The sequence below is a fragment of the Vipera berus genome, assembly GCF_964194415.1.
Source record: "Vipera berus genome assembly, chromosome: 7".
In the NCBI taxonomy this organism is placed as follows: Eukaryota; Metazoa; Chordata; class Lepidosauria; order Squamata; family Viperidae; genus Vipera; species Vipera berus.
Window position 1 is genome coordinate 190252 of NC_138209.1, and position 25975 is coordinate 216226.

The 25975-nt window shown below is 58.9% G+C and overlaps 2 protein-coding genes across 8 annotated transcripts; one reads left to right on the plus strand and one right to left on the minus strand.

Annotated features, from left to right (window-relative positions):
* Positions 1-1976: 1976 nt before the first annotated feature.
* On the minus strand, positions 1977-16057 carry TTC31 (tetratricopeptide repeat domain 31). 7 transcript variants are annotated; one of them, XM_081332507.1, is made up of 15 exons: positions 14601-16057; positions 13386-13639; positions 12946-13029; positions 12801-12863; positions 12400-12540; positions 11877-12011; positions 10401-10449; positions 9153-9243; positions 5671-5812; positions 5465-5569; positions 4667-4736; positions 4441-4529; positions 3486-3560; positions 3248-3350; positions 1977-2679 (listed from the first exon to the last, which is right to left on the minus strand). In XM_081332507.1, the coding sequence occupies exons 1-14, from the start codon at positions 15391-15393 to the stop codon at positions 3288-3290; spliced, it is 2154 nt and encodes a 717-aa protein (XP_081188633.1). In that variant the 5' UTR covers positions 15394-16057; the 3' UTR covers positions 1977-2679; positions 3248-3287. The 7 variants fall into 7 exon arrangements, with proteins under 7 accessions (XP_081188633.1, XP_081188629.1, XP_081188628.1 ...); XM_081332503.1 differs by having other exon boundaries at positions 4441-4534; XM_081332502.1 differs by having other exon boundaries at positions 4441-4540.
* A 1684-nt stretch (positions 16058-17741) lies between these two features.
* CCDC142 (coiled-coil domain containing 142) lies at positions 17742-25339 on the plus strand. Its single transcript, XM_081332501.1, has 10 exons — positions 17742-17918; positions 18234-19550; positions 20356-20442; positions 20603-20761; positions 20845-21002; positions 21266-21406; positions 22908-23022; positions 23292-23469; positions 23550-23755; positions 24036-25339. Exons 1-10 carry the CDS (start codon positions 17885-17887, stop codon positions 24296-24298), a joined length of 2658 nt encoding a protein of 885 aa, XP_081188627.1. The 5' UTR covers positions 17742-17884; the 3' UTR covers positions 24299-25339.
* The last annotated feature ends 636 nt before the right edge of the window (positions 25340-25975 follow it).

A 25975-nucleotide genomic window follows, 5' to 3' on the forward strand; every position in this document is an offset into this window, starting at 1 on the left:
CTTCTCTCTTCACACTCAAAAAAAAAAAGTACCCAAGAGAAGAAAAGTTAACAGTTGTTTTAATTGTCTGTGCATGTATTTGATCTATTTGTCTTTGTGAACAATGAGGTGCAGCCACCCACAAGCACCCCAAGGAATCCCACCCCACCCCCGAGGCCACATAGAGGAGCCTTGTGTGCGCGCACAGGCCTCACGCTCATGGCCTCTCCACCAGCCCACAGGTGTTTCCCTCCTCCACAGCTCTCCTAAAGAGAAGTAGGGCCCTGAGATTTCTTTTTAAAGGATACTGTGAGATGGACAGCCATATAAATCTGATGTATAAATTGTAAAAATGTAAACTTTAGGAACCTCTACCCAAACCCCTGGATTGTCCCAGGTCACTGACCCTATAGCTAATATTCTAGCTGAAAACGTAAGTTACCAGGGGATAATAAATAAAATTTCATCTATCTCCTGAAGTCAGGCAGGACTATCAGGTTTCAGCTGAACCCGACACAGACATATGTTTGGCAATACCCCCCCCGTCCCCCCCAGATGCCATCAGAAATCAGTCAGGCAAATGGACTAAACACAGGCTGAGCACAAGTGGCCGGGCCTGGCTCGGCCTCGTCTGAATCTCACCTCGTGAAACCGGTGAGCAAGCCTTCAACCCTTGGTAAACCGAAAAAGGGAAGCCCTCGTGAAATGGTTACAAGAGCAACCGGAACCCACCTGTCAAAATTCATTAAAAAAAATGAAAAGGGGAGAAGGCTGGTCTTCCCCTTCAGGCTGAGGGACGGGAAGGGGCTTAGGAAAGAGACACAGGAAGGGACCCCCTCCCAGCCCGGATGAGATAGACGAGAGTTGCCGGAGAGCAGCTCGAGACCAGGCAACCGTGTCTGGCGAAAGACCCCCAAACGGGTCAGCAGCACTTTTGCCAGCCACAGACCTCCCACCAGGCCTCGGGGCACGGCCAGCGAACAGAAGGTGGCGGGGGGGGGGGAGGAGCGCCAAAGAGAAGATCTCTCTCCTGTCGGAGGTTTGTTGCCCAAGGAGGTTCTGCAGCTCGTCCCAGAGCGAGAAGGCCCGCTTTCCTCCCCCCGTTGGGCGGTCCCACCACCCCGTGGCCCTGACCCGCCCAAAGGAAGGCTGGGAATGCTGCTCTCCCTTGGGGCATCCAGACCCCCGGCGGCCTCAGTGTCCCCTGGGAGGCTGGCCTTCCCCAGCTGCCTGAAATCCCCATCCTGGGAACGGAAATTCAGATACCTGAACCAGAGACCCATGAAATTGGGGGTGGGAAAGGCAGGAGCCCTGGAGGAGGGGCTGGCAGCTGCTGTCAGGTTCAGCAGCAGAACACACACACACCCCTTCCGCAGCACTGAGAGCCTGCAAGGGCAGGACTGTTCCCTCACGGGCCAGCTGCGGGGCAAACGGTTCCCCGGGAGGCAGCAGCGGTGTGTGGCTGCCCCTTCAGCCAAGGCCCATCGGCTCCAGAGGGGATTAGCAGGGCGGCAGGTATTCCTGGCCCAGTGCCAGGCAGGGGCAGAAGCAGCCTGGCTGGCAGGAAGTTAATTCTGCCTGGGAAGAGAAGGGCGGCCTGGCTCACAGCAAGGAAGACCTGGGGGTCTCAGTGAACCTGACACACGGGAGAAAATGCAGCCAGGCCACAAAGGGGAAAGGTGGTGGGGCAGGGGAGAGAGAGGACACCACCCAGGCGGACGGGGGGGGGGGCAGCAGGCATGCAGGAAGGAGGAAGCCACAGCAGAGAGTCCTAAAGGAGAGGCAAGGCTGAGGGCAGAGCAGCCAGAGTGTCTGGGGAGGGAATCCACCAGAGGAGGAAGGGTCAAGCCGTGGCGGAAGGGGGTCCACAAGGCGCAGCCCACTCCTGACCAAGCCTGGGGCCAGCCGGCCACAGCACTTGCTGGGAGGACCAGCAACCCCCGCCACGGGGCACCGCTGCAGGGCTCAGCGGAAGGAAAGCCAGGCGTGAGAGGGGCAGTTTTTCAGAGGTTTATTGTGAACCATATAAAAATAAGGCAACCGGGGTCAGTTCCTGAGCAGACTGAGGGGAGGGGCCGGGTGGGCAGGCGAAGGAGCAGCCCCTCAAGGAAAGTCCTCTCAGAGGCGCATGTGAGGAAGGAGCCCCCCCCAGCACAAGAACTGCGGGACAGCGGGAGGGAAGCCGGGCCCCAAACACAGGACCAAGAGAGGCGGTGCTTGATGCGGGGTGTGCGTGCGTGTGTGCGTCCGTCCGTCAGATCACTCCATCTCCCCTTTGCGTCCCCAGATCCGTCTCTGCTCCTGCTCAGAGGGTGGAGGGAGGTCGGCCCCAGAGATCGGGTGTCAAGCCGAACCTCCTTCTCCCCTACCAGATCTCCTCTTCTGGGAAGGGGCCAATTCAGGAACAGGCCGAAAGCAGACCGGGCAGGGCCAGGCTTGAGAGAAAGAAGGGGCGGCCAGGCTCCCTCTGGGCCTTCCCTCTCTGCACCAGCCTCCTCCGAGGAAGGCCCACAGCCGGCTCGCAGGCACGACGGGCCCTCCTGCCGGGGCCCCCAACACCGTCCCTGGCGAGCCTCAATGTCCGCCCTCGGCCCGGCCCGGCCCTCACGCCCAGGAGGAGAGGCAGTGGCGGGGGGCCGCAGTGGCGTGTGCCGGGTGCTTCAGCTGCAGGAGGAGCCTGCGTCCCTCCACTTCTGTCCCCTGGGAGAAAGGCAGGAGAAAGCCACGCTGATGGAGGTGCGCTGGCCCCCAGAAGGCAGGGAGGGCCCGTCCTCCATACGGCCGGGTTTCCTTCCCCGCTCAGGCCAGGCACAACCCATGTGTGTGTCAGGCCTGCTGCGGAGAGGACCCGACTAGCCGGCCTCACCCCTGCAGGCTTCCACAAAAGACGGGAGCTCCTCCCCAACAGGGAAGACCCTGCCCAGATCTTCCCTCTGCACACAGGGCCATCCCTCTCCCCCCCGCCCCCCGCAGCTCCTCTGACTCTTCCTCAGCCGCCTGAACCAGCCTGGCAAAGTCGCCCTGCAGGCGAGGGCGACTGGCCTTGGGCCCCGAGCTTCCCTTCAGGGGAGACGCCACGGCTGCCGTGCCCTGAATGAGGCCGCCTGCCCTTCGGCTCTGCCTCCACCTCCTCTGCAGGCAGGCAGGCAGGCCTTCCAAACCGCCTCCGACAGACAGCAACGGAGGCCGAGAGCCCAGGAGGCCCGGGCACTGGGGACCGGACCCTGACCTCCCCCTCAGGGCCAGAGAAGGGAGGAAGGAGCCGCACCTGCAGGGCCGCATAGGCGGCTTCGGCGGCCTCTTTACGGCTATAGTTGATGAAGGCACAGGACTTGTGAGGGAGGCACCGGATGGAGTCGATGGGTCCAAACCTGCCCCAAAGAAAGTTGGTGTCACGGCACCCAAGTCTGCTCTGGAGGAGCCCCTTACTTCCACGGGGTGCCTCCTCATCACCAGAAGGGGAGGGAGGGAGCCACAACCCCCCCCCCCAGAGCAGGCAGACTTACGGCTGAAAATAGTGAAGCAGAACTTGCTGGGTGATCTTGGGTGCCAGGTTTCCCACCCAGACGGCAAACCACTCCCTGCAAGGGAGGACGTGGGTCACCCCGAGGAACAGGAGACCCCTGCAAGCCTCTACTGACCACTGGGCTGCTCTACCTTCTAAAGAGACCCCTGCCTCAAGGGGCCTGGGGGTCCATCTGACCAGCCAGCCTGCTCCTGGGCGGCAGCCATCACAAGGGCAGAGTGGAGCCCAGACCCCCGAGGAGAAGCAGAGTTGGGAGGGGCTCCCTCCGCCTCCCCCAACCCCAGTCTTTGGCGGTTTGGGAGGGGCCTTGATCCTCGGCTGGCAGCTCTGGAAGGAGTGTGCTTGATAGAACCGGCTGCAGCCCTCCTGCACTCTGGATTTGGCAGTGGAGAGCTACTCCCCGGCCACATCCTGTCTTGACTACTGCAACACTCAGCTCTGGAGCTGGCCCTGGGAGGAGGAGCAGGGACCAAAGGATCCAGCCTGCCCTGCCCCGTGGTCTGCCCTGGGCCTTCCTGAGCCAAGCCAACCCAGGCCTGCCTCTGTGCTATGAATCTGCCTGAGCATTGAGGCCTGTCCGCCAGCTGCTGAGTTTAGGGGAGGGGGGTAGACCCAGCTGGGAACTTGAGTGAGGGTCCTCGAGCAGCAGAAGTGGCCCTAAGAGAGAGGCGCCTGGGGCTGCCCAGTGAAGAGCCTACGCAGAGCGCCGGAGGGGGGAGAGGACAGCCAAGAGGTTCTGCCTGGGGGCAGATCAGCCATCAATGTGCTTGGACCCTGGATGAACGTTTGGCTGTAATTCTGTTGTCCTGGATTTGCTTTTTAAGAGTCAGTCTGTGTCCCCCACAAGCTGAGCCTGGCCTGGCTGGGGCAGCCTCCGCTCACGCGCAGGAAGCCACCCATACGTCAGAACACGTAAGACGCTTCCTGCTCCTCACCTGACTGGGGCCTTTGCAGCTGGAGGTGCCAGCCGGGTGGTGGCAATGGCCTGGGCACTGCCGTCTGGGCACCGCCGCCCTGTTGGCTGCTTTCCTTGAGCAGCAGGGAGAAAAGGAGTGACAGGTGAGGGGCAGCGACAGCTTGGTCTCCGCACACCCACCAGGCGGCCATTGTCCACCAGGCTCAGCACTGACCAGGGGCTGACCTGAGCCCCCCACTGCTTACCAGACAGAGGCAGCTGCGCTTCCGCAGGCAGGACGTCCCGGTCGTGGCGGGAGCAGCCCAGCCGGCTCTCCTGCAAAAGAAAGGGGACCGGGTGGCTCTCGGCCAGTAGCACAGAAGCCCCGGCTTGACCCTTCAAGCCAGAGAGGCTCCGGTGGGGTGGGGGGTGGGGATTGTGCCTCAGCATCACAGAGACGGCAGCTGTTCTCGGATGCCCTCACAACGGGATTCGACAGTCTGCACGTTAGGTGAAGCTGGCCACTCGTGTGCAATGGGCTGCGTGAACCCGGGCACCCTAGGTCGATGCAGCATCGTAGGCCCAGCATGGCGTGTTTACTTTGGGCAGAGACCCAGCAATTCTGGCTTGAAGGCAGCCCAAAGGGGCTTATTCGTCAAGCCAAGGAAACGATCCCACCTCAGGGGGACTCTGGGGTAGGCTCCAGGCAGCCCAGTCCAGGAAAGCAGGAGAGAACGCCAGGCATCAGAGCCACGAGAAGGCCAGCCAGCCAAGGAGGGACCAGAAGGGCCCCCCCAGGATGTGGGGGTGGGCTGCTCCTGCCAAGCATTGGTCCCATTAAGGGAACCGCTGCAGAAATAGCCCCCTGAGGGAGGATGGCTCGGCCCTGGAGGCCTCCTGTCCTCAAAAGCTCCTCCTGGCCAGCCGGCGCTTTCCCTCCACTGAGGCCAAAACACGTCGTCTCATGAGTTAATGTCCACTTGTCCTGGGCAAACCACCCTGCAGCAGAATGACCCGGCTTGTCCCCAGAGCCGAGCTCTGAAAGGAAGCCCCCCCCCGCTCACCAGTAAATGCTGGATCTTGCACTTCTGAAGCTGGATGGCTGCATCGCCACGGAAGCCGTCGAACTGGAGGAGCTGCTGGAACATCCTTGCCGCGTCCGCGTATTGCTGGGGATTGGGGAACAGGCAGGAGAGTCACCCTGTGCAGAGCGCCCCGTGACAGAGTCCCCCAGATGCCCCCCCCACTCTTCCCCTCTGTCCTGGAGTACCTTGAGGCCCAGGAGAGCCTTGCCCTGGCGAAAGAGGCCTTTGGGCCAGCCTGGCCGCAGGCTGAGTGCGTGCTGCGCATCCCGCAGGGCCTCCGTGTGGCTCTGCAGCTTCTCGTAGCAGAAGGAGCGGTTCCCAAAGAACCTGGGGGGGGCAAGGGGGGGGAGGAACAGAGGTCAGGCAGCGCTCTTCCTCCCAGGAAGCTCCGTCTGCGGCCTCTTATCGCAGCCAGCAGCAGAATCTGCCTCCCCCCCCCCCGACATGGAGCTCTCCAAAGCACATCCCAGGCTGAACCAGCTTCTCCCCCGAGGCACCCCTGGCACTCAAGGTTGGAAGCAGAAACAAGCCAAAAATGATTGTGTCCCTCTCCTTTCAAGATCAGTTCAGGGCTACCTTCCAAATGCCCGGCATTGTCCCCAAAGCCTCCGAGGCCAGGGACTGGGGAAGGCCCGGTGGGGGCCGTGTCCACCCTCCCCCAAGAACCCAGGTGCCAAGCTCAGGAGACCACCTGGCTGCGCAATGAGGCTCAGGCACCTGACGCCCACCGCTCTGCCTTGCGCCTGCCTCCAGCACCGGGTTCTTGTAAAAGGAAACAACGAACGGCAGCGCCTGTGCACTGATTCCTTTGGAGAAGGAAGGAGGGCAAAATAGCAGCAAGCAGAGAAGCCTCTCAGGCAGAGAACGCCCACCCATGGCCCTTTGCCCCCCATCTTCCAGGGGGCTCAGAAGCACGGGGCCAAAGCCAGCCTTCTTGAGGATTCAGCCTAGCTACTCTGCCCCCACAGCTGCCCTCTGCGCTGATGGCTTCAGAAAGCAGAGCGGTTTCCCCAGCCGGCCGCTGGCGCTGTGCAGTCACTTCCGATCTCCGTGCCGTCATTTCTTTTTTCTTTTTTAATCCCATTTATATCCCGCCCTTCTCTGAAGACTCAGGGCGGCTTAACAATTTAAAGCACAAATCAATGTGCTTAGCAATAGCCTTCATTCTGTGTATATGCCTGCTTATTAGGGCTTTTGTTCCCCCCCCCCAAGCGGCATTATTACAAAGTCAGCTTATTGCCCCCAACAATCTGGGTCCTCATTTTACCTACCTCGGAAGGATGGAAGGCTGAGTCAACCTTGAGCCTGGTGGGACTCGAACCTGCACTAATTGCAGGCAGCTGGTGTTACTTAGGGAGGCGTCAGCCCACTGCTCTACCCAGGCTCCTAATTTCTCCTGGACTGCCACCACCTAACCGCCCCTCCGAGTTTCTGCCATGCCCGGCCTGTCTCATCCGAGAGATCCAGCCGCCCTCTTTGTTGGTTGCCGTCAACATTTGTGACTTTTCCTGTTGTTCTCTGGAGGGCAGCCATGCGGTGTTAGGCGTCTCTGCCGCTTCAGAATCCGGCTTGCCCTCCTGGCTGTTCTGTGGCCTGCAAAACCTTGAGCCTCATCTCAGCCGAGCGTGAGATGAATGCCCTTCATCCCTCAGCACTTCCCTTTCTTCATCCTGGAATATATGCTGATCTTTTCCAATCCCTTGACCGCCCCATAATTGCTCACAAACCGCAACAGCATTTAACCAGATTATGCTGCAAGACTTGAAACAGTTTGGCCGATAATTCATCAGCTCCTACAGCTCGGCGGTCAGGAATAGGCCCATTTAGCTCCCCTTCCCAGGATGTCTGGGCCACTGGGAAGCTTCTCCGGGCCAATGACGCACAGGCAGTAGCAACGCCTCCTTTGCCTCTCCACAGCAGCTGGGCACCCCGAGAGCCCCAGTGCCGGCCCCGCTCGCCCTCCCCTTTCCTAAGCCGCCTGCTCCTCCCCCTCCAGTGTGACACTGACATTGTCCCAGCCCTGCCCTCGGCTTGCTGGAGGGGGTTCCCGTGTCCTTCTCCAGCAGACGGAAGAAACTGGGAGGAAGGCAAAAGCCCGTCACTTTATTCTCTATTTAGGACTGCCTTGAAAACAGAAGGAAGGTGGGGCTGGCGAGCCTGCGGAAGAGAAACAGTGCGCTGGAACCCTCTCACGTTCACGTCTTGCGCATCGTCATCCAGAGCAATCGGCAAAACTTCCCATCTCGAAAGGCCGTTTGCCCTGCTGCAAAGCCTGGCTGCCCGCGTCCTGCAGCCAGAGGAGCCAAAGTAGCCCAGGCTTTCTGGCCACTACAGACCTAGGATGCAGGCCTCCTTCCAGGTGGCCAGAGGGCAGAGAAGGAAAACACGAGGTCGCTCCTGCGGCTGAAGTGCTTTCGCAATAAACGGGTTGTGCTGACTGCATCCTTCATTTAACAAACTCTTTGCATTTTCTTTTATCTGCCCTCCCGGACATGGTTTCTCAACACACCAAATGCAGAGCCGCCTTGCACCGAGACGTCTCATTCCCTCCCTGGCTGGACCACACAAACGCCTTATTACTGTACTGAAACGCTTACAGCCCAGAGAGCAGGACGGAAAGAGGGGGAAATAACCGTTTCCTGAACCTTCAGGACTTCCAGGGCCTTGGCCGAGCCTTCCCTGGTGGCTCTCGACCTCTCCTTTCCCAACACGGCAGTCCTCCCCAAGGCCAGCTGATTCTCCAAGGCTCCCGCTGGGAGCCTCTCCTCAACCCTCCCCGGATCCACACAGCACAAACACAACATCAGCCTCCTCCAACAGCTCCCTCCATTTCCTAACAGATCCACCGTTTTATAATGGCCACGCCAGGCACCCCGATCCCTGCCACCCGCTTTTTAGCCCGCTTAGTCCCCAGACAATCTCCTCCAATCGGGTTGTGCGGTTCGAGGAAGATCAGTCAGGTCCTTGGGGCCCCCTCGGTGTAGTGGCCCTCCTCCAACTCCTGTCCCTGGGACACCGAGCACCCCCTCCAGGAGGCAATTCTTCCTTCCAACCTTTTCGGAGAGGTGCCTGGAAGCGAAGCTGACGCCATCCTCCCTGCCGCTGCGGTCCAAGAACTGGGCCCCGAAGGAACTAAGGGCTCTGCTCAGGGCCCGAAGCAAGTGGGCAGTTTTAACTGCATTGTGTTAAGGAGGACACGTATTTTTAAGAAGTAGCACAACTGGTTTTTTAGAAGGTGGCTGGATTTCTGTCAGGAAGACTTCCCTGCCACCATCACCATCTCACTAGCCCGGCCTCACTTGTACGCAGAAGTAAAGTACTTGTGACGGTCTGTGGGAGGCAGGAGGAAGGCCAAGGCAACAGTCTAGAGACAGACAGGGCTTATTTGATCCACGAAGCGTTTTACACACACGTCTCCCTTTGCCTGTGCTAGACACCCCCTGAAGCCAAAGTTTCTCCTTGCCCCGAGCACCACTTCCCGAGACCAACATTCAACCCGAACAACTGCCTGCACTGGGTGACAGGGGTAGATCAATTGGCAGAAAATGCTTGAATTCAAGTCCAGACACCCCGATTCCGTCCAGGGGCAAGGAGGACAAGGCTTCTGGGGCTCAAAGACGGGCGGGGGCAAGGCAGGCGGCCAGACCCTCCAACAATCCAGTCCCACCTGTATTCCTGGGGGTTCAGCTTAATAGCTTCGGTAAAGAGGAGAACGGCCTCGTGATAGCGCTCCTGCTTTGCAGTCTCATTTCCACAATCTGGAGCAGGAAAAAAGGATCAATTAAAACGAGGAAAATGTGACCACAGATGTAGAATTCACCTTCTGATCATCTAGCTGAAAGCTGGGCGGCTCCCCAAATGTCCTTGCATAACCTCCAGGGCCCTTGGGACACTCTGCCCACAATCCTTAAGATGGGAAATGCATGATAACCATGTCCTAGTGGTCACCCAATGGGAAATCTTTTAAAAACAGGCCTCCACATGAAGTTAACCTCCCACCCAGATTGTTCCACTAACCCCGCCCACGACTGATCTCCCACCCATTGTCGTATGCACCCCTCCAACTTACCAAAATTTCCTTCCCAGCCCTCACCCAACCTAGACCAATGCTCTGCACCCTGCCAGCCCCACAAAGGACCTCTGCGGAGGGGCCGGTAGCCCTGTGGGGCAGGGGAGCCTGTATCCTTCCAACAAATGCACAGCCCTCCCTTTGTGAAGGCCCCAAATCAAACCAAGTCCAGGAATCTGAAATCCGACCAAGTGGTTCTCCGGCTCCCCTTGAAGTGGGGCCATTATCGCCCCCAGCCATCTGGTCTCAATCTCTTTGTGGAACTCGCCCTCACTGGCTTGCTCTGAAAGGGTTCCAATTTCTAGGGCTGGTGCCAAGAACCGGCCGTGACAGCCGAGCCGAAGTCTGACCAAGGCAGAATCACTCGAGAGAAGAGCTTTCTGGGATTGTGGAAATTATATTTCTTCCCTAAACCTCCCTTGTCTCCTTTGCAGCTCTGTTCCGTGGCTGGCTCACATTCCATCTGCCACCAATACAATTCTAAAACAGTTTCGCTGTTATCGTTAATAAGCCGGGCCCTCCATTCTACGCCCGTGGGTTTCATTTTTGTTCCTTCAGTGGAAGGTTAAAATGTTTTTTAAAAAATTCATCTCATTTCCCTATCCTATCTAAATAATTTTAAACTTCATTCTCTCTTCTAGGGAATTCTCTCCCACCTCAGTCTCATGTCATCTGAAAACACGATAAGCATTCCCTACCGCATTATCCTATTTAACCCAGAGTTAAAGTTTGCGGCACCCCAATTTCTCCAATATGATGAGAAACTGCCAAATCAAGGAGGCGGCCTGCTTGGGTAGGCCGGAGAACCTCAGGTGTGGTGGGAAGAAAGCGCCTGCAGCCGCTCACCTGCCAGCACCAGGCTCTGCTCCACAGAAGTCAACTGGAGCTCAGGCTTCTGAAGATGGAAGAAGAAGATGGAGGAGGAGGAGGAGGAGGAGGCCCGACTTTCCCATCCAGCCTGCCCCACAGCTAATGTAAGGGGTGGTAAGCTTCCCGGGCTACTATTTTTATGTTGTTTTTGTAGGCTTAGGTTGCTTTACTGGTTTTGTTCTGTTTCGTGAGAGCGGAGTCACGTATACCAGATGGCTGGTGCACAAATTTATGAAAGATAGATAGAGCAGCCCTTGAAATCATACATTTCTCCAACTCTGCTGAACAGAACTGGGAAAATAACCACAAGCCCAATTCCCAACAACTCAAATTCACGGCTGCAGATTTCATTCCCAGGCTTTCCGCAGGAAGCACCAAGAAAGGAAGACTGAATATTTTCACGCTGGGTGGGCAGCCAAGTAGTCCAGGCACATCCAGAGGTCATCAGATTAGGAAGAATGGTTTCCAGAAGACAGGGATAATGCCAAATTTTGAAATGCATTTTTATCTCGCTTTTATTACTTTACTCGCGGCAGCCAATAGACCCAATCCTCTTCCTCCTCCTATTTTCCCCACAACAACCACCCTGTGAGGTGGGTTGAGCTGAGAAAACGGGACTGGCCCGAAGTTACCCAGCCAGCTTTCACGGCTAAGGTGAGAGCAGAGCTCAGCGTCTCCCGGTTTCTAGCCTGACGCTTTCACAAGTATGACTTCTGTCCCTGCTGGGAATCAAGAAATAAACGAGGAGCTTATGGGGGAACTTCCACTCCTTTAGCCCCACCACAAGCTCTGCCAACCAGCTGCGGACCTGAGTGGGAAGCGGGAGCTGACCTTAAGGCAACATGGATGTAAAGACTCAAAGGTCTGCGTATTTTTCAGCCACAGCCAGCCTTTCCCCGATACAGACACGGGTTTCCTTTCAAATCATGTAAGCTAGTAAAAGGGAGAAACCTTTGCTTTGCGATGGCAGCGCAAAAGGTGAACTCCACGACACACGGAAGGTCATCCAAGGATCTTACAACACTGAAGAACGCAGAGAAAAAAGCAAGCAAAATGTTTTCGGGGCAGGAAAACAATCGCTCTTAAAAAAATGACTTTTTAGATTCCTAGTTTGGTCAAAAGGTGGCTGATCAATTTACACCTGGCCTGGGGAAATTAGCAGCCTTTCCCCTCTTTCCCCTGCCCTAAAGCCCAGAGGGTACGACCAAACCGGTGAGCTAATAGCAAAACCTTACAGCAACTACGGAAACTCACTAAGACGGAGAAAACGGGATGATGGAGGAACAGGCACCGATGGCTGCCAGCCAGAGATGCTCCCTTAAGATCAGCCTGTGGGAAGCGGGAAGGGAGGGGTCCCCGTCCCTTTGGGAGGGTGCCGGGCTGGCTCCCCCCTTCAGAAGAGGCGGCTGGCCTGGAAAGCCCTTGACCCGGCACACGAACACCAGTCCTCACCTCTGCCTTCGGCTTGGCGTCTGCCTTCCTCTCCTTGGGCTTCCTTCCACCTCTCCCCTTCCTTGGGAGCAGGGACTGGGCGTCCACCTTGCGGCGAGCTTTGGAGACAAAAGTGCTGGAGAAATCCAGCTCCTCCTGTGGGCAAGAGATGGAAAGCAGCAGCTCAGCCCCGGACAGGAGCCTCTCGGCCAGCCTCCCAAGGAATTCCTGCCCTTTTTCCGGTAGAAAAAGCGAGCCAGCACTTGCCGCCATCCCACGCGAGACGGTCCAAACCTAGGACTAAGGTGGCCAAGGCCGTCTGGCTGCGGCTCTCGTGGTTTGCTGTTGGCTGTGATAATGGCTGGTGGAGAACTAGCGTTTGCTGCTGCTACACTCTGAGGCGGGGATCACACGAACAAAGAAGCCGCACGGGACCAGATACCTTCAACCCGCACCCCCACCCCCGAAATAATACACTTCCTGTGTCATTTGAAATCTGAAACAGACTCTCAGCCTCCTGGTCTGCCCGCCGGCCCAGGCTCACCTCCTCCTCCTCCTCCTCCGCCTCCATCAAATGCCTGCTGGGGCTCCTGCCTGGGGAGGCTTCGCTGAAACTCTGCTCTGAGTCAGGGGGGCCACCATCCAAGGCCAAAGTCCCCTCATCCTGCCCATCTGAAGATTTATTCTACAAAGAGAGCAATAAGACCTTGGAGCACCCAGACATTAACCCGCCACCTGGGCAAATCAGTCAGAACGTTTGCAGAGCTGGAAGCCAGCAGGGCCCACTCAGACCTCCGTCTGAGCCAAGTGGCTGGCTGGAGCACACTTACCACAAACCACCCTGGCCTTGAGGGCCATTTGCCTACTCAGGCTAGTCTCTGATTAAGGCTGAGCTCCACTCGCCCACTGGGCACAGCCGCCAGCACAGCCGGGCGATTCACTCACTTCCTCACTCTTTGCCTTCAGCTCCAGGTCCCGCCTCTCCTGCCTCTTCCGGTCCTTCTGCCTCTGAGGACAAGCAGAAGGCATCAGGCTGCCTTCCAACAGACGAGCTAGCTCCGTCACCAGTGTGCCATCTCAACAGGCTTACCTTCTTCTTCATCCTTCTCTTCTCAGCCTTTTTCTTCAGGCGTTCCTCCTCAGCGACTAGCAATTCTGCATTCCGCTCAGCCTCCTGAAAGAGAGCAGCCTCCTCACCCACCAGCCGTCTCCCAGGAGCAAACGGAAAGGGCCGAGGGCTGCACCTGGCCGTTGACTGGCACCAGGGATGGTGTGCCAGTAAGTAAGCAGCATCACCGCAGAAAGAAACAAAATCTAACTTCATTAACGAGAAACCAGTACAGCGAACGGGATTTTTGCTTAAGTAGCCCATAATGTTTCACGCTTCAAAAACACTGATTCAGCAGCAGTTTCCGGAAACCTCTGAAAAGTCATGCGTGGCCTTGTTTAGATCAACACCTATCAGGGAATGTGCTAAATCAGACCTGGGAGCTTCCAAAGGTGAAGTGCGGCAAATAAGCACTGACTCACCTCAGCTGTAAGTTGCTGTTTCTGGGGAAAAGCCAGGCCCAAAACAGCAACGTCCAGATTGCTGCTTCGGGGAGGGAGAGGGGCAGAAGGTGGGCAAAGAAAGGCCCTCCGGAAACCACAGAACGTGGTGTAGCCATTACGCTGAACGTCGTCATTGTCACTGCCCTCTTCTGCGTCCTCACTGCTGTCTTCCCAGGTCTCATACCAGGGGTAGTAGTTAACTATATGATACCCCCAGGGCTCTCGATTTAAATCTGAAAGGGGACCACAAGAGGCTCGAGTTAGCAAGATGGAAACCCAGTAGACTGAAGATTTGAAGCAATCCTCAGCCATCCAGAGTTACTGAGCACAAAGCAATGTGGATCTGACCTTGGGACAGGGAAGGCGGGCGCAAGCATTAGAGACCCACCCAGCCCCAAGAAGGTTTAAAGCGTGAGAAAGTCAGCCAAAATAGTCCTGCCTTTCTTTTGTTTAGTGGACTATGGGAGACAGAAACCCAGGGCTTCAGGATTCTCTAATTTTTTCCCCTACAACCATAAGGAGCATCCCTGGAGTCCCTACAGTTTGTTTCTTGACCTTGAAGGGCAGGCATCCGCCTTGACAGGCTGCACGAGCACCCAAGGCCGCTTTCATCAAGTTGAAGACAAAGGCAGAAACGGTAGCAAGCCTCTTGTTACTTTGGGTTGCTGAAGCCAGCCAGGCAATTCCCAATACTGGACAGTCAAACGTTGTTCTTTGCTCATATATGCTGGGACCGTCTGAAGGTATTTATTGCTACGAAAGGCACCAGGGTTACCTCCCCTATCCTCCGCCCAGGATTATCCAAGTTATTCTTTGGCTCGTTTCTCCACTTTACAGCCAGGGGCGACCGTCTTAGCCTGCTCTCCGCCCCCCCCCCGCGCCCCGACCTCACCCAGCAGGGAGGATCCAAACGGAACCTGTTTCTGTCCCATCTTCGCTTTCCTAGCGCCTCCCCCACCCCGAGAACGGCAACCCTGCCAGGCGGGCTGGGCGGAGGGAGGGCCGGCCCGAAGACCCCCAGCCGCCTCCCGAGACCTTCGCCCCCTCCCAGAGGCCCCGCCGCCCGGGCGCTTCGCTTCTCGGCCGGGCCCTTCCCGCAAGGCCGCCGCCGCCGCCTCCAGCAAACGTCCCGCCGACGCCCCCGGGACTGCCGAGGCTCCAGGCGCCGCCGCCCCCCCCCCCGCCGCCGCTCACTGGGGCACGGCTGGTCCCGGCGCGCCGGCTCCCAGTGCCGGACATCGGCGGCGGCGGCGGCGGCGGCGGCGGCGGCGGCGGCGGCTCTTTCCTCGTCGCCCTCTTGGCCTTCCCCGAGCGGGAGCCGCTGCATGATCCCACCGAGGAAGGCAGCGCGGCGGCTCTCGAGGGTCCCTCTGGCGGAGAGGAGCGGAGAGGGCAGCGGCGGCCCTTGCCCCGGAAGCGGAACCCGCGGTCTCCTTCCGGCAGGCGGCGAGGAGCCGCCATTTTTGTGCGGCCGTCTGGCCCGCCCGTGGAGAGAACGCGCGGGCGCATGCGCAAAGAGCGCCTCCAGGGGGGGAGGGGCTCGGGCCGTGGGCGGTGGGGGAGGCCGGACAAAGCCGGAGGGTCGAGCCGGCGCCCCCCCTCCCCCCGCGGGGCCCCGGCCAGGAAGCCCTCGGGCCGCTCTCGGCCGGACTGCGGCAACGAGCACAGGAACAGCGAGAAGAGCCGTTTGTGCACCGGCCGGGCTCGCCTCAGGCGGGGAGTAAAGGCAGAAACGGGGCTCGGTTGCCCCTCCCTCCGACGGGGCCGCTGTTCCGGTGTCCTTCGGGGACGGGGAGGCGGCACCGCAGCGGGCCGGTCCAGCCGAGGCTCCGGAAGAGGGGAGCTCCCGGAAGCGCAGCGCCTGGCCGGCGGACGAGAAAGAGGCTCTCGGGCTGGCTGGCGGCGAGGTCCCGTCCGTGGAGGGGCCGGCGGCCGCTTCGCCACCGGCAGCCAAACCGCCTCGACGGTCGCCCCAGATTTTCTGCATCGGAATAGAAGGGCTGGAGTGGCACAACCTGCCCGGCCCCCAACCCAGCCAGCCAGGGAGAAGTCTCCGCTCTGCGCCTCCAGTTGCCTGGGTTGATTATGGTGCCTGAACCCACGAAACAGCGGGCCCTGCAGGTCGTCGATCTCTTGCGGAGGCTTATCCTGTACGTTGCCTTTCTGGCGGTGGCTTTTGATTTGGAGTTTCCCCACTTTTTTTATAAATGAGGATATATTTCAATCATTATAGAGTTGGAAGGGACCTTGGAGATCTTCTAGTCCACCCCCCCTGCTCAAGCAGGAGACTTTGTACCATTTAAAGCGAGTGGCTGTCCGCTCTCTTCTTGAAAGAAAGCCCCCAGTGATGGAACACCACAACTTCTGGAGGCAACTGGTTCCACTGGTTAATTGCCCTTTCCTGCTTCTCCTTAATTCAACGTTGCTTCTCCTTGATTACTTGCCATTGTTTCTCGTCTTTTGTTTCTTTGAAATGTGTGCTTCATTGGAGCAGAAGATTGGATGGAAAAAAGTGTCAAGACTGCGTGGGCTGACTGCATCTCTCTTAACCCTTAAGTCATTTCAAATGTTTATCTGTCCAGGAAGTTAATATCCTGCTTTGTTGTTGTTTCTCACTGGTCCGAAAAATGCTGAGAGAATAAAAATGTTGATCGTTGAAAATTATTTTCTTATTCTGCAGATCGTTACACGTACCATGTTTCTTACTGTCTGCTTCCTACAGCTGGAGGGAGTACCTGGCTTAAAGTCACCCAGCCTCTGGTGGGACTGAAACTCAGGTTCTTCCGTTTCTAGCCTGGTGCCCTAACCATTACACCAAACTGCCTCCCTGTGTTTTAGCAGATGACTGTGTTAATGTTCTGAGTTTTCTTCCCCTGTATTTCGCACATTTATATTTCAATGGGACTAAAACCTTGTTAATTACCTCACTCCAATTGTCTGTTGCGTCGGAGAGTGTATAGTCCCAACGTACAGAATATTAAAAAATTTCCATAGAAACAGTACAATATTCCCACGCTGAGCAATCATAAAAACCACTATAATTGTAGCAATCTACAGTGGGAACAGAATTGATGTTAAGCTCAAATTGTGAAGGAAGAAAATCAAATCAAATGCAATGAAACAACAGAGCCAGGTAACCCAATGAAGAGAAAAAGTCCTTAGGAGCAATTATGCTGCTGGGAAAGGACTTTGGGGGGGGGAGCATCCTCTTCCCCAGCCCTTCATTAAAGCCAGGGGGGGGGGAAACCAGGCTGTCCTTTCCTGCCATCTGGCAAGGAGCCCCCCCCCCCGTGGCTCCCTTCACACGGAGCCAAGCTCAGGTCAGCATCTGTTGCTTGCAGAGGTGACCTTCGAGGCCCAGGGAGACGCTAGGGCTTCCAACCGGATCCCAAGAGGGTTTTCAGATGGGTCTTCCGCTGAAATTGATGGTGTATGAAGGGGGATTGGGGCCTTTGCCTAATTTAAATCATTTTCTGGGTCTGCAGAGCAAACGGGATCATCTCACAATAGGTGGAGAGGTCACCTAGCACATTCTGCCACAAACGGAAAAAACAAGGGACCCTAGTTGGGGGAATTAGCTGTGGCGTCTGCCCGAGAGGCTCCTGCTCACAGATCCTTGACCTTTCGCCTCAACTGGAGGAGCAATTGTAGTTTGCCTGATGCGCTGTGCGATTTTGCACCATACTTGGGGCCATCCAGCACAGGGTCCGGGAGCCTACCGCTCTGGCAGCGGTGGGGAGGGGATCTGCCACTCAGCTCGGTCCACCTCACAAGGTGGTTGTTGGAGGGGAAACAGGAGGAAGCAGCAGCATGCTTGGAAAAACAAGCGGCTTAAAGATCGAGAGGTAACTGCGGGCGCGCCTGCTTGAATTGGGGCAGGAGAGGGCTTCTGAAGGCGGGACTGCTGCTTTCAACGAGGGCTGGAAGTATTCGCACCGTCCCCTCCCAGTTCCGCACCCCGGCTGGACTTCCGCCTGGCCGCAGCCTGCCCGGGCCGGAGACCTCGCAGCCCCCCCCCCCTTGCCCAGCCCCGCGACTTCAGTTCGAAACTTTCTGCTCCGGGCCCGAGGTGGAATCATAAAAGGCTGTCAGGCGCAGAAACCACGCGACCTCCGGGCAACGCAGCCCCGCAGAAGCCGGGCCGCCAGGCGAGGGAGCTCCTCGCCCGCCCTAACCCCAGGCCCGGGACGCTCCAGCCACAGACCCGGTGGGCGCCCCCGCCTGAGCTTCGCGCTGCCGGGGTCCCCGGCTGGCCCCGCCCGGCCACGTGACTGCCGCCCGCCCCGCCCCTGGAGCCGAACCGCCCGGCAACGGCGCTCCCGGCGAAGCGTCGCGGCTCCCGGCGCTGCGGGCTCCGGGCGAAGGAGCGGCGGGAGGGGGCGTCCCGCGCGTCCTTATGTCCCGCGCCTTCCCGCGCCCCGGCGCCGCCCTACCGCCCCTCTCTCCCCGGTGCCCGCCGCGGAAGAGGACGCCGGGCTATGGAGCATCGCGGGCGGCGGGACCCCGAGCCCGGTAGGTCGAGCGGGCAGCAGGGGGCTGCGCTCCGGTCCCGCTGGCTCCGAGGCCGGCCAGAAGCCTCCGGGTGGAGCGCGGCGGGGACTCACGGGGCGCCCCCTCCCCCCAGCGCGGGTTGTCCTGGCCGCCTCTTGCGGGGTCTTGTCCGGGAGGCCATCGCTGCAGAAGCTGAGTGGGCGGCACCGGACCTCGGTCGGAGCATCAACAGCTGGGGAGGCAGGAGGGTGTGGGGTCCTTAAAGCAGCTGTTTTGTGGTGGGGAGGGGGGAAGAAACCCAGGAGGGATTGTAAGCATCCCTTGTTCTCCCCACAGGGTCGGGATTGTGGGCAGAGATCGCCAGGCCCCTCCCCGAAGCAGAAGGGCCTTTACCGGCCCACCCGCATCCCAGCCAGCGCTACCTGCTTCTGGCCCAGCCTGGCAGCGCAGCTCAGGAGGAGGAGGTGCCCGGCGGCCTGGCCCACCTGGCCCAAGCGGACGCCTACCTGGGGATGAGCAGCTGCCTGCGCACACCAGACTTCCTCCGCAGCTGTGGGTGCCCGGCGGCCACAGACCGGGCCAGGGGGGCTTTCTCCTACTGGGCCAGGTGGAGCAGTGTGGCCCATCAGCGCAAGACACTGAGTGGCCTGTTGCAGCAGCAGCATTGCTTGCACCTGGCTCGCCACTACTACCAGCGCCTTAAAGCGGCTTCCGACTTTGTGCACCGCTTGATGGAAGCCGAGTGTTGTTTCTTGACACCGGCCGGCTGGCAGAGCTCTGACGGGGGTCGCCTGCTGCGGAGACTCTGCCAGGAGCTGCGGGTGCACACCTCCCACTGGGGCTGCCTGCAGTGCCACATGCGCCAGGACCCCTGGCTGAGGCCTCTGCTGCTTCGGCAGCCTGAGGCGGTGCAGCGCATGAAGGAGTCCCTCTGTCTGCTGGCCCTGCAGGCGCTCTGTCTGCTGGAGAGATGCTTGCAGGGCCTGCTGCAGCATGGGGCCCCCGGCCCCCACCCTCTGCTCTTGGAGGCCTTCCACAGCCTGGAGAGCTACAACCAGGGACTGAGCGAGTGGGGCCTGCAAGGGGCCAAGCCAGGGCCTGGGGCTGCAGGGCAACAGGGCCTGCAGGCCTTCTCTGTGGAGAGGGTGCTGGACATCTTGGCTGCCGAAAGAGGACGCCTGGCTGGTGAGAGACTGTCTCTGCTGCTCCCGTGGCTGCCGGCAGGGACCAGCGATGCGGGGCCCACAGCTGCTGGCACTTCCGGGGCAGGCGAGGGCCTCCCTGCACACCTGCAGGCCTTGTGCCGAGAGGAGGAACAGGCGATCACGGCGCTGCTGCCGGAACTGCTTGCGTCCACTGGCGGCCTGGGACATCGCCTCCTGCACCGGCCCAAGAGGGACCAGCCCCAGGGCGCCCGTGAGGCAGCTCAGGACCCGGCCCCTGCCCCGCTGCCCAGCTGGAAGTCTTCTGATTGGCTGGATGCCTCCTTTGCTGAAGCGGCTGCCATGCTCTGCGCTGAATACCGACCGGTCTTCTGGAGTGCAGCGTCATCCTCCTGGGCACGCCAGCTGGAGCTGCGGGCTCTCCGGGCTCCGCTTCAGAGGGGAGCTGGGACTGCCTTGGGCCAGCGAGTGACTGACGCCCTGGCGGAGGGTAGGCCGGGCCCAGGGGAGGGGCAGGGATCAGTACTGGGAGCTGGCCTGGTCCCGGGCAGACGCAGGCAGCTACAGAGGTTTTGCCAGGGCATCGGGTTCAGCAGGCCCTGGCTCTGCCCGTCCGAGGTCTGCCCTGGCCAGGTGAAGGCTGGGCCCTCAAGAATTCAGACAACCTAAGAAATCTAGTGCGGGCAGCAGCGTTTCCATTTTCTAGAGAGATTTGTTTCTTGCCAGTGGAATATTTCCTGGGATTTGTTCTGTTTAGTGGATTTTGGCCTTGCTCAGCAGGTGACACTCAAAACTTTGCCCAGCAAACATGTTGCCGTCTTGGCCTGAACGAGTGTGACTGGAGGAGGTGTGGCTCATTCTCTGCCTGTCCCCCCACTTGGGTTGTTTCCATTTTGGGTGTGTGTGGGGGAGTTCTCTTCCAAGCACATTCTCTGCCTGGAGTTCCTGTTTTGCAAGTGGCAGGGGTGCCCTTCACAGAGGGGACTGTGAAGTTGTGGACACATTGTGTGTGTTAACATCTACGCAGCCCCTTTTGTGTGTGCTTCGTGATGTTGCATGCAGTTACATGTTGATCATTTTGATGAACGCTTTAGATTTTGGGAGCTCTCAGACCTTCCACCTCAAACCACTCACACACACGCAAACACACACACCGATGCCAGGGAATGTCCCACAGGAGGGGCCCACCCGCCTGCCCCATGAAGCTCTGGCCTCCCTCGTCATTTCCCGGGCCGAGCAAAGGCTTTGCCTCCTGCCAGGCTGAAACCGCGGTGAACGTCTCTCTTTGCTTCCAGCTTGCCTGCCTGTGGAGGCTGCAGAGGAACTGAAGGATGTGGCGCTTTGCCTGCTCAGGCGTGACGCCCTCTGGCAATGGGACGCAGGTAGGGTCCTCGTGGGGGAGGCGTCAGGAGGGGGGCTGTGGGCAGCCTGGGTTGCATGGCTCAGGACAGGCCAATACCCATCCCGTTTGCAAGCCCTCAGGGTTGCTGATGCGGGGAGAATTTGGGCCCCGCAACTGCATTCTGACCCCTCTTTGCCCAGGCTTCTGCCACGCTCTGGGCACCAGCCTTGCAGACAGATGCTCGCCCAAGCCCGCCACTGTGGCCTGCAGCCAGACAGGGCAGGTTTTGCAGAGCCTCTTCCTGCTCCTGGCCTTCAGCATGAGATGCCTGGAGATCCGGCTCCTCCGGGGTGGCCCAGGTGGGTGCCTCAGTTTGTTCTTGCTGTCGGGGGAGGCAAGCAGGGAGGGCTCCTTGCCAGCTGAGCTGGTTTCTCTTCCACAGGGCGGCGCCTGGTCCCTGCCAGCCTCCACCTGCACCTGCTTTCCCTTGTGCTGGCTACCTGCCACGCCTCTTCCTACTGGACCGTGAGCAGAGCCTACCAGTACTTGGCCTCCGGGTCCCTCGGGCAGTTCCTTCTCGTGACCCAGGGGGATCTTCAGGTAAGCAGCTGAACCGCAGCCCTCCAGGCCTGGAGCCGAGAGAAACAGGCCTCAGTTTCCCCCGGTTGTGTGGTATCCAACGAAGGCTGGAGGAGAAGCCTCCTGGAACTCTGCATTCCAAAGAGAGGGGTGGTCGGTGGGCCTCGCCATGCAAGCGTCCCTGAAAGGGGGGGCGGTCCGGTGGCTGAGATGAGAGGACTGCCTGGGAGCCCCAGAGGACGTCCCTTGTCGTGACCTGCAAGGACAAAAGCTGCTTCTTGCAGCTGCTGAAAACTGAAGCCAGGAAGATGCTGGTGCTGGTGAGCAGCGCCTTCCCGGAGGACAGATGGAAGCAGAGCCCTTTGGCCTCTCACCGGGAGCGGGAGCTGAGCCTGCAAGTCCACTTGGCAGCCACCGGCATCCAGGTAAGCCCGTGGCCTTCCAGAGCTGGAGGGAGGAGCCTGTGGCCCAGGAAGGTTGTTGGACAAGCCTATTGGGGCTAATGAGGAGCCCAACAAGGTCAGGAGATGCTGCCACAGGCTCCCCACCCAGTGGTGCAGGGGCCCTGATCCCGGCAGGCCCACAAGGCTGCTTGAAGGTCAGTTCTGGTCTCCACCGCTTGAAATCTCAGCTGTTTTGGCGGAGGCAGAAACTCCCTGTTGGCTCCCTCATCCTCTCCCCTTGCCTCATCGGGGCCGCAGTGGCAGCAGAGGGGCAGTGCCGCATCCCAGGGTCTGCCTGCCTTAGTTATTTGTGGGCAAAGGGCCTCCAGAGAGGATGAGAACATCAGAAGAGCCCTTAGCCTGACTGTCTGCTTGGCTCCTCTAGTTCAGGGGTCCACAACCCCCGGTCCGTGGACCAGTACCGGGCCGCGGCATGCCAGCAACGAGCAAACCCCATGCGTGGGATGCAGGCAGCACACAAAACCACGCTCCCTCCAGTCTGTGGAAAAACCTTTCTCCACGGAACTGGTCCTGATGCCCAAAAGGTTGGGGACCTCTGCTCTAGTTGGACAGCTTGGAGGGGCGGGGGGCAGGCAACTGAAGGCCCTGGAGAAGGAGAGTCCCATTCTGCTCCCGGTAGCCAGGGTTGTTAATCTTGTAATTCATGGCGTAGCCACAGTTACCAGTATTAGGGAACTCAGCCCTCTGGGTAGGCAGGAAAAGGCGCCTGGTGCCCACCTTGTAAGGTTTTCCTCTCTGGCCTGGTGTGCTCCTGTGTCCCAGACTTGCCCGTTTGTTCTGGTCAGCAGCTCCCATGTGACGCTTGGCTGGCCAAACTCTGGCTTGGAATTCCTGAGGAGGATCCGGTCAAGAAAGCTGGTTATAGAAAGTAATAAGGGGAGTTAAAAGGACTAGAAACCAGATCTTGGAATGAAAAGACTGGGGCACAGAGAAGAACTCTTCAGAAAATCTAAGGAAGGTCCCAGAAATTGTTCACAATTGTTCTCAGCCACCCCTAAGAGCAGAATATGGAAGAGTGGATTTATTTACAGCATTTAATTTCTGAACCTCGCTTTCTACAACTCCAGGTGGTGCACAGCATGCTTCTTCCTCTGTGGGGTGGATCGGGCCCAGAAAGGGGGGCTGGCCCAAAGTCGTCAGCTGGCTTGACCTTGCAGTGTCCCAAATTGTGGGCTGCAAGAAGGTCGGTTCCAGTTTAACGTTACAAGAGACGTTCTGACCGATCAAGGCAATTTCATGGATGGCGATGGGAGGGGTGTCCCTCGACTGGGTGGGCTCAGGCAGAGGATGGGCAGTTGAGTTTGTTTCCTGTTCTGGACAAAGTGGGGGGGGCTCTAGACCTCAGTGATGTTTTGAGCCTAGAGGAGGAGGAGGCAAAAAGGGCATGAGGTTGCTGGGGGTGGGCCAGGTGAGGGGCGTGAGGCTGTCCAGGGCTGCACATCCCACCCTCTCTCGCCCACAGCTTTTTGCAAGTGGTGTGCTGGAGTTGCTTTGTTTGGACTGCAGACGGGTCTCTGCGGAGGTCTTCGAACAGTCGATGCCACTCGGCAAATCCTGGCGTCTCGCCCTCCAGGCAGGTATGTGTGAAGGGAAGGAGGCGGAGGACCAGGGCTTTCTTTGCAAGGCTGTTCAGTGGCGGTTCATTCAGGCTGGCCAAGCCTGTTCCTCCAGCCGGCAGGAGGCTTTGCACATCCTGGCACACGCTCTTCTCCTTCAAGGAGCCTGTGGTGGATTTGCAGACCGTCCCGAGGGGCTGGGGCGGGCAGGGGCTGGGGAGGCAGGCCGCCAAAGAGGGACAGTTGCCCGCCTCTGACTGTGTCCGCCCTCGCCCACCCTGCCCTTGCAGAACCGCCCTCTGCTGCCAGCGAGTATGCCCAGGCTGCAGCCCAAGCCGTCCTGGCCCCAGTCTTGCACGGCGTCCGGGGGCTTTCCCAGGACTCCCAGGCCCTGGTCCTCAGCCAGGTCACGACTGCCTTCCTGGAAGTCTGGATGGAGCACATCCTGGCCCAGAAGGTCAAGTTCAGGTGAGCTGGCCTGTCGGAGGGGCCTTGGCTGGGTTGGCTGGTCTAGCCAGCGGGCACCCTTTGCCCACTGACCCTTTCAGCCTCCAGGGAGCCCTGCAGCTCAAGCGGGACTTCGATTTGGTGCGGGAAGCCCTGCAGCTGGAGGACTACGAGCTGTCAGCAGAGGTGAAGCAGCTGCTCTTCTCCCTTCGGGTCTTCCAGCAAATGGACGGCGCCATCGCCTGCCTCCTCCAGCAGCCCAGCAAGGGCGCCTTGTCCTGCAGCTGGGATGCCCTGCAGAAGTGCTGTGAGTGCTACCTGGGGGGAGGGGGAGGCAGAGCTGCAGGAGGGTGGTGAGTACCCCGCCCTCAACCACGTGGCCCTGTGGAAGGGGGGCCCTTGACTGGCTAGAATGAAGTGGCCAGGGGCCAGGATTTTGGGAAAGAGCCTCCTTTGGAGAGGACCAGGGGCCCCAGTGCGAGAACTCTCAGTGCCCAGCGGGGCTCTCGCCATGGCTGGCTCTCTGGCTTGGTGGCCTTTGTCCTGCCGCCTCTGAGTTGAGCCCCCCTCCTCCTCCTCCTCTCCAGGCTCACGTGATGGAATGCAGTCCTGGCAGGGCAGCCCAGGCAGCCTGAGCAACCTGGAGCACCTGGAAGGGCTGCCCGTCCGTGCTGGAGCGGGGCCAGAGAGCTGGTCAGCTGACTTGCTGAGCCGTGCCCCAGGAGGTGGAACAAGCTCTGAGACCTACCTGAGCCTGGCCCAGCAGGAGTGGTTGGCACTGCGGCTGCATGGGGCCCGCCGCTGGAGGATGCCCTCCCTGCCCTGCATGAACCACCCTGCGGAGCCTTGAGCAGCAGCCCTGGATCCAGCTGGGCTCTGGCACTGATCTCTGCCTGCCCTGCATGAGGCAGGCTTCCCTCCTCCGGGACGTCTGCAGCGCTGGGCCTTCCAGCCCCCCTTTCAGTGGGGGCTGGAAGCATTGAGAGGAGCCCAGTTCCACAGAGGCCTTTCTTGCCCCGGCAAGATTCTGCAATGGGGCCCCCTGGCAACTAGAAACCCCTGATTTTGGCGTAGGAGTAAATCCATAAGAAGCAGCCTCTCACCCTGACTCGGAGCAATTCCTTGTCCTGGCTGGGCATCCTGCAGGGTGAGGGAGGCTCAGCTGGGCCGTGGCGAAGGGTGGGGACACCCGATCTGGCTCCTGGGCCTTCTTCTGCTTGAAAAAGCAGCAAGCCAGGTTAAGGGCTGGTCCTGCAGGACCCCCTCCCTCTCGGTTCTGCTGCCCTCTTCCCGTTGGGGGTCAGCTGGGACCGGGTGCTAGTAAGCGCAATTGGGGCATTTCTTGGGGTTTGGGAGGGGGGGGGAAGGAGGAGGCCTGTGCAGGTGATGCAAAGACGTGTCCACCTCCACCTCCTGCCCAGCCTGCCTTGCAGGAGACTCACAGACGCTACGGCCTTGGTCCCTGCTTTGGCTTCCGTGAGGCCAGGTTTGCTCTCCTCGGGCAGGACCTGAAGGGGCAGCATTTGTCCCCAGCCCTCAGAGTCCTTTTCCCCTCTGACCCATCTGCCTCTGACTGTCCAACCTCTGGGTCTTAATAAAAGTGGTTACCTCTCGGACACCCCAGAGCTCCTGGTGGCTGCTGCTCCTTCGGAAGCTTTTGGCCGCGGTTTCTCTCAGTGCCGTCCCTGGGCTGCCAGAGGAGGTGAACGGAGCCGGGTGCCAGCCCAGGCAGGCGTCCTGATTATCAGGGGTACTTGGGGAAGCCCCTTCCTGGCTCAGCGGCTTCAGAGGCTGGTTGTCAGAGATACATTTAGAGGTCTTAGCCAGGGAGAAGCGGATTATTGATTTCCACATTCATCTTGTGTGAAAGTCGAAAGGATAAAATCAAAGAAATAAAGGCTATTATATACCTTGCAGGTCGCAAGGTGGTTTGTTCTATAGATAGTACCTCTTTCTCTGGGGAAATCTTGTGTCATCTTGGTTGGGGTTTATATTTCGTGGCTGATTTTGTTGCATGAACTCAGCCTATGCTTAGTTTACAGTTTGGGCAAGGTGCGGACACAGAACCTGGGTTAAATTTGTTAAGTATGGTCTGCACCTGCCAAATTTCCCAAGTGCTGATGATGCAAGAGTTGATCCCGCAAGAGTAAACGCCCCTTTCAGTCCAAGGGACGCTAACTTGGCCTGTGCCCCCCCCCCCCCACAATAAAGGCCAAGGGCTCCGGAGGTGCTGCACAACCTCGGAGCACCAGGTTTTCTGATTTTAAGGGAAAGAAAAACTGGCAAAAACGTATTTGGAATTTGAAGACAAAAAAGCTTTTAATACAGTAGCTCCTAGCGTGAGGTCCCTGTCTCTGCCCCACCCGGAGGTGGATTCAGGGGATAATTGCCACCTCTCGGTTGGAGATCCTGCTTCCCCCCCCACACACACACACACCAAGAGGTTTGCCCAAAATCCAGCAGTTCCTGACTGCTTTTACCCGAGTTCCCTTTGGGACAAATGGGGAAGTCCAGAGGACGGGAGCAG